Source organism: Ammodytes marinus (assembly GCF_949987685.1).
Source record: "Ammodytes marinus genome assembly, chromosome: 14".
NCBI lineage: Eukaryota > Metazoa > Chordata > Actinopteri > Uranoscopiformes > Ammodytidae > Ammodytes > Ammodytes marinus.
In genome coordinates, this window is record NC_137218.1 from 15003809 (window position 1) to 15015691 (window position 11883).

General features: G+C 42.3%; 1 protein-coding gene across 1 annotated transcript; it reads left to right on the top strand.

The window, feature by feature from the left end:
- The first annotated feature begins 973 nt into the window (after nt 1-973).
- Nucleotides 974-7709, top strand: bach1b (BTB and CNC homology 1, basic leucine zipper transcription factor 1 b). Its single transcript, XM_080040589.1, has 5 exons — nt 974-1098; nt 1236-1485; nt 2219-3688; nt 4836-5042; nt 5515-7709. The coding sequence occupies exons 2-5, from the start codon at nt 1246-1248 to the stop codon at nt 5857-5859; spliced, it is 2262 nt and encodes a 753-aa protein (XP_079896715.1). The 5' UTR covers nt 974-1098; nt 1236-1245; the 3' UTR covers nt 5860-7709.
- The last annotated feature ends 4174 nt before the right edge of the window (nt 7710-11883 follow it).

The window sequence follows — 11883 nt, forward strand, 5'->3', positions numbered from 1 at the left end:
TTAACACCAGCGTGAGTTCCTTAGTTTCATTTCTCCAAGCCAGTGCTGCTGTGTTTGTTGTGTGCTATGACCATATCGCGTTTACATGGAAAAAGGAACTAGATTTTTATTCTTTTATTTTTTCATGAGGGAGATTAGCTAATTCTGGACGACTCTGGCAGGCTTCTCTCTTCCTCATTCAAATCATGTGACATTGGCAAGTGTACTTTGCGGTAAAGATTACTCCTCTCGGCTGTAGCCTATTCTGTTGCCTGGTTACCCGGCTTTGGAGCTGTAGGCCGACTTCTTCTTTTACACAACACTCACTCGCAAAGTTTAACATTACACAGTTTGTGTAGATAGTCATCCTATCATAGATATCTGATAAATATTTCCATGGCCCATAACAGCTGATGACACCTCAAAGGCCACAAAGAAAATCCAAAGTGCAAAAATTCCCATGAGGACATATCTGCCAGCAGTAACATATGCTCTCTCTCTCTCTCTCTCTCTCTCTCCCTCTCTCTCACACTCTCTATGACACACACAAGCGTTTTTAACGCTCTGTTCTTCGCAAACCTGTTCTGAAAACGCACTGCCATTAGTTGAGTAAGTCCAGACAGCTTTACAGCTAGAGACAGACAATAGACAATATCCTGTTCAAACATTGGCTTTATATTGCCATCCTTCACCTTAATCTCTGAATGGTGCTGAGGGTAATTATATAAGGGGCTTTCCTGGGAAAAGCCTGTGAATTTACCAGACAAAATACAAGGGTGGGATTGGTATGGACGGGAAAAACTGCTTGCTCATCCTATATCAGCAGGAGTACATGAGTCAGCGCTCTGTTACACCCAGAGTTGTTGCGACACACACACAACACACATACTTTTTCTCTCTCTCTCCTTCTCTCTCTCTCTCTCCCTCCCTCTCTCACATACTCACACACACACAGGGCATATGACTGAGTCAACCTCAGTTTTGAGTTTGTATCCTAGAGATGAGATAAGGCTTTCTGGGAAGCCTAGCCTTTCTTTTCAGAAATAACCATGTGCGCTCAACAGCTGGGGCTCCCTCTAAAACTCTAAAGAAGCTTGGATATAAGGTCAACTTTGTAAGGTGAGCATGTTATTGTTGTTATTTGAATGTCACATACACTTTTAGAAGTATGTGTCCTGACAGATAGGGTAAATGGTTAACTTGTGTGTGTGTGTGTGTGTGTGTGTGTGTTTTTCCCTGTGTGTGTGTGCATATAGGTGTCCCCTGATGGCCATGTCTTCCCCCCGGTCTTCTGTGTTTACGTTTGAGTCCACGGTGCATTCCACCCATGTGCTGCTGTTGCTCGACGAGCAGCGTTGTCGGGACACGTTGTGTGATGTGACGGTGGTGGCTGAAGGTCAGAGTTTCAGAGCCCACCGCTCCGTGCTGGCGTCCTGTAGCGAGTACTTCACACAGAGGATATCAGCCCTCACACAGCATGGAGCGGTCATCAGCCTGCCACAAGAGGTGAGGTGTCACACATTGTCCCCTCACAACAACCCTAAAGTGTAAAGTGAAGTGGGAAAAAATTACAGAAAGGTTTGGTTCCTCAGTGTTGATGTTACAAAGGCTGACAGTATGAGATTTTTTTTATGCTATTTCAAATCTAACCATGATTTGAGCAACTGCAACGTTGAAAAGCCACAATTTGTGACTGAAGTTTGCCTTTTGAAGGGCAGTGTAGAATGACCCTACCCGAATGTACTGTCCCGCTCTGACTTTATGCTTGTCAACATTGAAATGTCTATTGTTCTTAGTAGTTTCCCTAGCCCTAGTCCAGACATCCAAGTAAAACACAATATAATTTAAAAGGGTACTCCAGTGGGGGGTTTGGCAAACAAAAATAGAAATTCAAAAAAGAAAAAATGTTGAACAATTTTAGTCTTCTTTATTTTCCTTTTGGTTTAGCCATGCAAATGTATTTTCCACAAGTGCTGGGTTTTACAGAACTAATTTCCATGAACCATATTTTAACATCTTCTCCAACTGCAAAAGCCAAAAAAAGTAAATCTTATGATCACAACTATTGGCTGCTGTGCAAGTACAGTCCTACAACATCAGAGTAACTCTATTTTCAAATGTGGGACTATTGTATTGTACAATGCATGGTTATCTGACAGAAAATATCATAGAATTATTGCTATCCTTGAGATTAAACTAGGAACAAGTGCTCATTTATGTCATTTTTCCCCTTTTGCAGGTGACAGCCGCTGGCTTCGAACCCTTACTGAAGTTTGCCTACACTTCCAAACTTCTTTTCGGGAAAGGCGACGTATTAGATATAAAAAACTCAGCTTCCATTCTTGGTTTCAAAGACCTCGACGAGGCCTGCTTTGATTTCCTCATCCCCAAGTTCCTCTCCAGCTCTGCCCCTTTTCCGAGAAAGACCTGTTGCAAGAAAAAATGCAAGAGGCAATTATCAAAGGAAGACCGTGACGTGAACAAAGACTCTGACGACATATTGTTGGAAGAGAAAGAAGAAAAACCAGTTGCTGACTCACCATTTCAACAGGAAGCGGCTTGGGTCTGTAGCAAATCAGTCATCAGCAAAATAGGAAGCCAGACTAGCACAAGCACAAGCACACCTGTAGCTGAAGGGACAAACAACCATTTTACTCAGTGTCCAAAGTATCGCAAGTTCCAGCTGGCCTGCGGAAAGGAAAGTTGTCTCCAGGAGAAGAGTGTGAACAATCCAGTAACTGTAATTAGGAGTGATTGTGACCCCCACTGCTCGCCCCGCTCCAACAGTCACACCAACACTAAGAATGAAACTGAATTCCAGGAAAATTCCACCTCGGATCCCAGCACACAGAGCAAAGGAGTGGCTGGTGATGAACCATGGAAAACTGAAATACATGACACGAAAATGGAGGCTGGGGTTGGCAGTGAGGTGGCTGATATGGTTAAGAAAGAACCAAACGTAAGTCAGGAGGGAAAATGGAGTGAGAAGGAGATAGACATGGATCTGGAGGAAGACCTCAGCCTTTCAGACAGACCCTGTGTCAAGGCGAGCACAGTGCCGGGCGAGAGGTTAATCGTTCACCATTGCCCTTTGAAGACCTTTGGCGAGGGCCCTGCAATCACTGAGTCAACGGATCAGAAGAAGGGGTTTGTCATGGACATTACAGAGGGCGAGAAAACAAGGGGCTCTAGTGTACCAGCATCCATCCATCGAACCGCAAAGGAGGATCAGGTTGAAGCTGAGCAGAAAGGGGCACGTGAAGAGATGAATTGTGACTGGCAGGAAAAAGGAAAAGAAGGACAAACGAGCAGCATGGAGAAGTGTGGAGAAGCCCTATGGGTAAATAACTCCAGAGAAAGGAGCACGGTGGAAAGGGAGGTGGCCGAGCACCTGGCCAAGGGGATGATGGGGTCAGAGCTGATGAACTTCCAGGAGCTGGATGCGGGAAGTTCTTCCGATACGGGGAGCGGAGGAGGGGCACGGGGCACATCTTTACAGTGGCTCCACGTCAGCAACCGCAGCAACACAACCACCATCAGCTGCCCCCTCTTCCAGGATCTGGACCAGAGCAAATGGAAGAGAGCCGGGGAGCTGTCGGAGTGTGAGGGGGCTTCTCAGTCAGGGGTGTCGTCCCTCAACTCGGGGGAGGATGGAGACTCCGAGACAGAGGGAGACAGTGAGCCCTACGCAAGAGAGAGGGCCATACAGGTGACCAGTTCAACTTTGAGTCAAGTCTTGCCAAGGCTATGCAGCTCTGATTTAAGTTCATATGCTGAAGTTAAGATGTGTCTACACAGCTCACCCTACCAGTAGGCCTACATCAGCTATACGGGCTGTCTCAACTATGTTTGTTTAAGATAACAGAGAGATATGGTACAGGTACACGTACAGACGACGATGATGACGTTTGTGTGTGTGTGCGTGTGTGTGTGTGTGTGTGTGCGTGTGTGTGTGTGTGTGTTTTGTTTTGACTGCTGTACTAATTAGTTCAGAGTCCAGTTCAGCTGAAACTGACAGCTCAGCCTGTTGAGTTACCAATGGCAACGGGCGAAACAAACAAGAGCTTTGAGGAACCTCTCATGTTACTGTCCAGACTTAGTATTTGGATTTGTTTAAAAGTACAAACTGCAGAGCGCAGATAAAGCTAAGGTCATTTTGAAGGGGAAACAGTGCTTTTTATTTACCCCTAGATAAAACACGGCAAGACTTATTGCTCCGATAAACTGGTGAGCGTGTGTTTCCTGTAACACATTAGCAGCGGCAATAACCCAGAAGAACCTGGCCTCTGGTTTGATCTGGTTTGAAAGTGAACTCCTGGTTTTTGCCGTTAATAATTAACAGCTTGGTAAAAAGCAAACCTACTATCTTACCTCTATACACTCGTTTAGACTTTTCTCTCACTTTACTTCTCTTTGTCGCATACTGGACAGCAAGCTCCACATGTAGGCCCATTTTCCATAGGCTTACAGTATGTTAAATAGCCTACTTCTAAAATTCTATCCGTTGCATTCTAATCCATTGAATGATGTCCTAGAATTAGTTCCAATTTCCTTCAGTGTCAAGAAGTACATGTTGACAATGATCACGAGTGTTTCTTATGACATTGGCGAGCAAATCAAACCTCTCTCGCAAGGCTGCCATAAAGCAGATTTATATGTAGCCTATTGAACTTGCAAGTTATCTGAGTGCCTTCAGTCTCAATGCAACTAAAACATTTTGTAGCATGACTTCATAACGAAAATATATATGAAAAGCATCATTGATTTTGGCTCCATCTGTCATGAAGCGTGTCCTTCACTGATGCCTCGTTGTGCTCTCCTGTGTAACCTTTATTTCCTGTTCCGGTTGTCCTCAGATGCAGTTGCCATGCTCCGTGGACTGGATTGTGGATCTGAGCAGAAATGACTTCCAACAGCTGCTGAAACGACAGGTTTTCACGCGCGAACAGCTGGAGTTTGTCCATGACATGAGACGCCGCAGCAAAAACCGCCTCGCAGCTCAGCGCTGCCGCAAGAGGAAACTAGACTGCATATACAATCTCCAGTGTGAAATCAACAAGCTGGTAAAACAAAACTTTCTTTTTTTTCACTCAGTAAATCCTTATTAAATGTGGAGTCAGTGATTATGGAGAATGCTTGTTGTCAAAATGACTTTTCTGTCAAAATCAGTTAATATCTCCTCATGATCCGCGACCTGTCTGTACTGTGTGTGCGCTGAAAAAAAAGATGGTGTTGATACACAGCCTAGGCTCTGTAAACGGGCATGTAAAAAAGGGTATGTAAACAAAGGGGGCCACTGTAGCTAGCAACATGCCTTGGCTCTGTATTAACACTTAATTTTTTTCTCCGCGCACACACACACACACACACACGCAATAAGGAAAGGTAGCGGATCGTGAGGAGTTATTCACTGACAAAAAGTGATTTTGACAGCATGCCTTCTCCAGAATCACTGACTGCACCTTTAAGACACTTTTATGTTTTACAGACTTGTTATTCAGATGTTGTGCACTTCCATGTCTCTGTCCCTTGCAGAAGACAGAGAGGGAGAAACTGATGATGGAGAAGAGCCAGCTGAGCCAGCAGAAGTTGAAAACATGTCACAGTGTCTCTGCCTTGTGCCAGAGGGTTTGCAACGAGGCCAATCTACAGCCAGAGCAGCTCCAGGTGTTAGCCAGATACACCGGCCCAGACTGCCCTCTGTCCCCTTTATTCCCACACATGGACGCACTCCTTTCACAGCCTGGCTTGCCTCCCCAGCTTCGGGATTCACTCTCGGCCTGTTCGGTGGGCAATGATAAGTATTTTCCGTCTGAGGAGGCGTCGTGCAGCTCCGGCAGGGATACTAGAAATACAGGAGAGAGTCAGCATTTGCTTTAGACACACACATACCCACACATACTGCAGGAGGAGCCCGAGGCTATGACAAGCCAAAGATTCCCACCCTGTGTTATACAGCATCTACAAGGACATTAGCACAGACGCTGAAGCGAGTAAAAGTAAAATGCATTGTACTCGTACAAATAGTACAACACATTAAAGAATGAAACCTGTGGTGATTACAGCTTTCAGCACAGGTTTCAATTAACTCCTGCTACCTTTTCAATTTGGAAAGAAAATACTTTTATTGAGAGGTCAGGAATGCATTCCAGGTGTCCAAACCCATTAATTGTGACTTTTCCATATACATTAAGTCTTTGATGGCCTCAGGTAGTGAATGCTCTCACCTTTGCAAATGGGTTATTATAGTAAAGGGAAAGGTGCCCCCTCACAAATCAACACTGCCATAGTGCATGTTTGTAATGTTTAAATTGCAGCACAGAGACAATCACAACTTTAGTCACGAATCAAAGGAAACAATGGTCACTGTATTAGTAATAATGCTTCACTGCTTGATTACCTCAGTATAACAACACTTATCCTTTTGCTGAACATACTGTATATACTTTGTGAGAAAAAACAGTTTGATACAGTTTAATACAGTAAGGTGTCTCATGTGTCAATAGGGGAATTCAGCACACATTACCTCTTGCAGACAGTGTTGGGGTTTCCCTTCAACACACAATATCAACTTGCAACAAAACCAGAAGACTCAACAAATAGACTTGACACAGTGTTTCATGTTTACCGTCTGGTCGTATGTCTGGCTGTCATAATTCATGCTGTCATTGTGGTTGCCTAACCACAGTGACACAGCTCTTTTAGGTTGCACACTTCTCTCGCATATTTGCCTCGACTCACACAAAGAGGCCTCGTAAATGAACCTTGATGTGTTTGAAGTGCTGTCTAAAGAAACTGGACCTTGGCAAAGCTTTTATACATCAACAGAATACACATTTAGGTGAAAAGCCGGCTCACACTGTGTAAGGAAAATCTTTGAACGAGTCCAACGTTGTTTGTCTGTCGTGTAATGTGGCAGCCATAGGACATTTCTGTTTCTCTTAGATGGACACATACTATGTGTTACCCACACCCTGTCTATCTTTAACAGCCCTTATCTGGATTACAGTCAAGAGAACAATGTAGCAATAACTCATTGATGGATTAGGTACTGGCAGATTTATGTTTATATAGTGTGTCTCCTTTACTATCAACAGCGCAATCGTTTCCATTTGTGTGGTGCATTCCATTCCTGTCTCCATTTTCTGTAGCTTTTTTCTATTGACTTTCACCCATAACCTTTCACCCATTTTTCTCCCTGCTTATTCAGTGACGCGGTATAGCTCTATGACATTCAGGACTCTCTACAGATAACCCGTTTTGCAACTTCTCAATTCCTCATGATCAAGGTCCACTGTTTTATATGTGCATATATTTATGGATTTCCTTCTCAATCACGACAATCACCACAGTGCAGCATTTTCTTAAAAAAGAATTTGTGTAAACTGTGAAATGAATAATAATGTAAAAAGTGAATTCAGGTTTTTTTTTTTTTGAGGACAGAGGGGTTTGAGGGAAATCTACACAACCAGTGTGGCGTAATGACAAAGGTATGTTCATTTGTTTACCAAGCCGAAAAAGTCACAGGAATGCATGAAAATGCAGGTGCTTATTGCCCTCTAGTGGCATTGCATGTACAGTTGATAGACTAGTAGTACGTCCTGCACAGATTGATTTTTGTATTGTGTTCTTTTATTGCCAAGCAATGAATGTATCTATGGCACTGTCCAAATTGATTCCTGCATTTTCCTAGCAGAACTAATAAGCATTAAAACAGTTTCATAAAGAAATGCTCCAAACAGTAAACAATGTGTGTTTGTGTTTACTTATGGAGATGATTGCAGTATTATGCAGAGTAATTGAACAACTCTCATACAAGTTGATGTGATGTAACATCTGTCAGTGTTGGGATTGAGTGATGAATATAGCAGAGCTCATGGGGTCTTCACAGGACTCGTCTTTCAGCCTGGACAGGTTTATTATTGATCTTTCATCTTTCTCCCTTGTGAATCTACGCCAACATCTCTTTTTCCTGATTGTTACTTTTAATTTACTTTCTGAGTTTCTCGTTCTTTCCAGTCTTCCGTTTTCACTCCTCTTCTTTCCCTCTCTGGGGAGCTATTTTACTTAATTAGCAGAGGCTGTTATTTCATCTCCCAATTTTTCTTCTTTATGTGCGCAAAAACACAGTGTTATACTCCACGGATGATTTACACAACGTCTATGATCTGTAATTCACGGTAATGGTGGTCCATTTCGCTTGTTGTCCCTAAAGAGAGAAATAAAGGGAGATCATCTTGGCCTAAAGTATTTTGGTCACTCATTAGTGGGAACCAAAAGTCGCTGAGGTCCCAGGGCTTAAAGGATGAGAAAGCCACCCTAATAGAGGAGGGTGTTTTGCTTGGGAAAGCATGCGTTCAGTGTTCACACACACCGCAATTATGTTTTCAAATCCAGTTACTCTCAAGTGACTGCACCTCACTTTAACAATTCAGCATGTGTGTGTGTGTGTGTGTGTGTGTGTGTGCGTATGCTTTTTTTTATCTCTGTGATTCTTATTTAGAAATTAGGCATCTTGGGACTGTATGAGTCAGCCCTGGTGATGATTCCCTTTGTTAGGCAATATAAATTCAGTTAGTGTAAGTATAGGAGAGGTTAGCAGATTAAAAAGGGTTAAGAAATGAATAACTACGTGTAATGGAGGTTCCATTCTCTCCACTGCTTGCTGGGTGCAGTAGATGACCAGGTGTTAGGAGTTGTATGCTGACAAGAATCCCCGCAAGTGTAGCATTAGTCGGTTGGTTGGTTGGTTGGTAGAGTCAACTCTAGCTCTGATTGCTCTTCAGAGTCGATTGGCTACTTTCATTTAGTTTATTAAAGGTGCAGTCAGCTATTCTGAATGCTTGCTGTTGTTATATAGTAACTACAACTTCTGTGAGCTTCATTTTTAAGTGTCCACCTTCATTACCCATAAATTGACAAATTGAGGGTGTGTTTGCTTAAAAATAAGTGTTGAGCTGATTACCCTTTAGATACACTGCAACTCTTTTATCTATACATATTAAAAAATGCATGTGCTGTTACTACAGTAATGTGACAACAGATGGCACCACATGACCAATAACTGATAGGTGAGAACAGGGCTAAAGACGCTGGATCACATCACTTCTACTGTTTTTTCTATGATCTTAAGTTGTTGTCAAAGAATTATGTAACCTGACACACCACCCGGTTGGTCTGCATGTGATTAAGATGTCTGAATGTGTTCTGAACTTCTGATATAATGTTATTAGTTGTAAAATGTGGGATTCCTGTCCGAATAATATTTCAAAAGTGGTGATCTGTTTGCTGTGTCTGCTTCTGTTTACCGGCATGCAGTCTGAATGAGCTGCCTCTGTAACCTTGTGTTGCTGCAAGATTTAATCATCGCTCCTCTCCCATTTCATCTGACTTCCCCTACCATTTGCTTCTCCCCGTCTCTCTTCCTCTCTTTTTCTTTCTGAGAGAATATGTGGGTGTTTTCTGTAGGTGGTTCTCTTGCAGAGCTACAGCAAACACAATATGTTGGGCTCATAATCTCAGTAATGAATAGATAGATCTGTGCCAGCTGTTGTCATAGGACGAGTTGACTGACCAAAACTTGGAGAACTCAGTTCCAAAATGAAATTAGTTATTTTCAATGACATCTTTTATAAAATGTAGTTGCATTTCTTAATCAACATAAATAGCATAATTTCAGTGAGGAGTGAGCTCGTCTCTTGAAACCGCATGCTTCGTTTATTTATGTCTTTTAGATATTGCCTGATGAATTTCTGTGGTTAGAAAGCATTTTTTGGATCTGTTGATCTGTGATGTCTTGACGTGAGCCAAAAGCAGACGACCAAATCTAATCCCCCAGGCAGGGAATAATCCAACAGTCATGTGGCTTCCTAATGAGAACCTGAGAGTCTTGGATCAGCCTGCGGACACACACACACACACACACACACACACACACACACACACACACACACACACACACCCACACACACACACACACACACACACACACACACACACACACACACACACACACACACACACACACACACACACTTCTCAGTATAAACTAATAAAAACTGAGGCTCAGTCACTGTCTCTTACACTACATTTGCAAAGCTTTACTAAAGTACTACAGTGATCACGAGGCTGTACAATTGTTTAAAGGTTAAATTGTTATTTACTAAAATTACAATTTACAAAAGATCACAATGTATTGTCTTGCAGAAAGGCACATGTGTGTGTGCCTGTTATCTAGAGTTGATGTGGGCAAATGCATGTGAGTGTGTGTGAGCTCTCAAGTGAGTTCAAATCAGTTTAAAAAATCTATTGTGTGATACCCTGCTGATATCACATGGTGTGTTATGTCACACACCCCGCACGATGAGCCATATGAAAACGGTGAAATTGTAATTCTGTGGAGAAGGAATTGTTTAAGTCTGATAGGTATGTGTCTATCTATAGCCCAATACAAAATGACACTGTGATCGGGCTTAAACACACTGCTGGAATAAACATATTTCATTATACCCTCACTGTGCATTTGCGTCAATGACAACAGACCACAGTATGCAATTGTATATATAAACTTCAGTTTTTATAGTCAAAAACATTCTATTTCTTAACTTACGGTAATAAATAAGACAATGGTAGGCTCAACTACCTTACCATTTTCACTATGACACTACTATGTAAGTAATACAGAAGTCCAGAAAGAGGAAAACAACTTCACGTACATGCAAGCAGTGTCAACTCGTTGGAAGATCAATAAAAGTGCTGCATCTGTGGGTGTGTAGCATGTGGGGTTTATATAACGTGCTGTACATGCTGTGTATCAGACCAGAAAGTATAGAAAAGAGAAGCAGGTATAAGAGAGACGCAGAGAGCGGCCACATTAATGAGGATGGAGTGAAGTGGGACAGGAAAAAAGAAAAGGTAAAAAAAAAGAAAGGACATGGAGAGAGGAAGAAAAGCGTGGGTACCTATGGGTGTTTGTGCGTGTGCATTCATGTCGGTGTGGTTTCGGGTGCAGCGAGAAATAGCCTCACACATACATTAGAAGATACCCAAAGAAAAAGACATGATCTAGTTACCATGGATACAGAGAGCTTTGGCTTTAGCAAGTACTCTCGTAAGAATGCCTAGTTTTCATTTAGATAATCAAGACAATTTTCCTTAAGATGAAGGAAAAAAATAAAGCAAAAACACGGACGGATAACTGCTTCCATCCATTAGCAGACAAACATGTTTGAGGAGCCTTTGACCATGTCAACTTGAACTGCCCAAAATACCCACTGGCCATAAAAGACAATAGTCGCCTAGGCGAGCTCCAGGATGTCTGTTTGCCTAAGTGTTCAACTCACTGCAGCTGCCTGCTTTGACCAAGTTGTTGCTGTAAAAACGAAAGTGTTGTTACTTGAATTGCCTGATTAAATAAGGCTTAAGAAAAACAAAATACATTAATCAGCATTACATTCACAAAAGGATACTGGAAATAAATTAAAAATCACAATAAAAAAGGCAATAAATTCACATCATTCACATTAATACACAATACCATTTTCTGGGATCCACTAAAAGTGGTCAATACTGCATTATTTGGCTACTGCAGACTAACAGTAAAGGAAGCCTGCCTGTCTCCCACTCTGTTTTTTTCACCAAGTTAATGTGGAGGTGAAGGTGAATAATGGAGGAACAGCAACACAATCAAGTTGAACACATGTGATTTGAGTTAATAAGCTCTGCAATTGGGCACTGAGAACAAAACATGCAGCTAACTCTAAATCTTCAACTCTGCTTTGAGCCAAATAAGCCAAACTGTTTTGTAGGTACTTGAATATCCAAGGAAGGTCGTAGTGGTGTGCTTGTCCTTCTTTGTCCGACTGTGTCGTCATTATTTTTTGGTCCCACCATTGCTCCTTCCTT

Excerpts from the sequence above, each read along its gene's own strand:
- bach1b (XM_080040589.1), top strand. The coding sequence starts at position 1,246 with ATGGCCATGTCTTCCCCCCGGTCTTCTGTGTTTACGTTTGAGTCCACG. Across the intron at positions 3,689-4,835 it reads CAAGAGAGAGGGCCATACAG|ATGCAGTTGCCATGCTCCGT; the intron begins GTGACCAGTTCA and ends GGTTGTCCTCAG. Across the intron at positions 5,043-5,514 it reads AGTGTGAAATCAACAAGCTG|AAGACAGAGAGGGAGAAACT; the intron begins GTAAAACAAAAC and ends TGTCCCTTGCAG.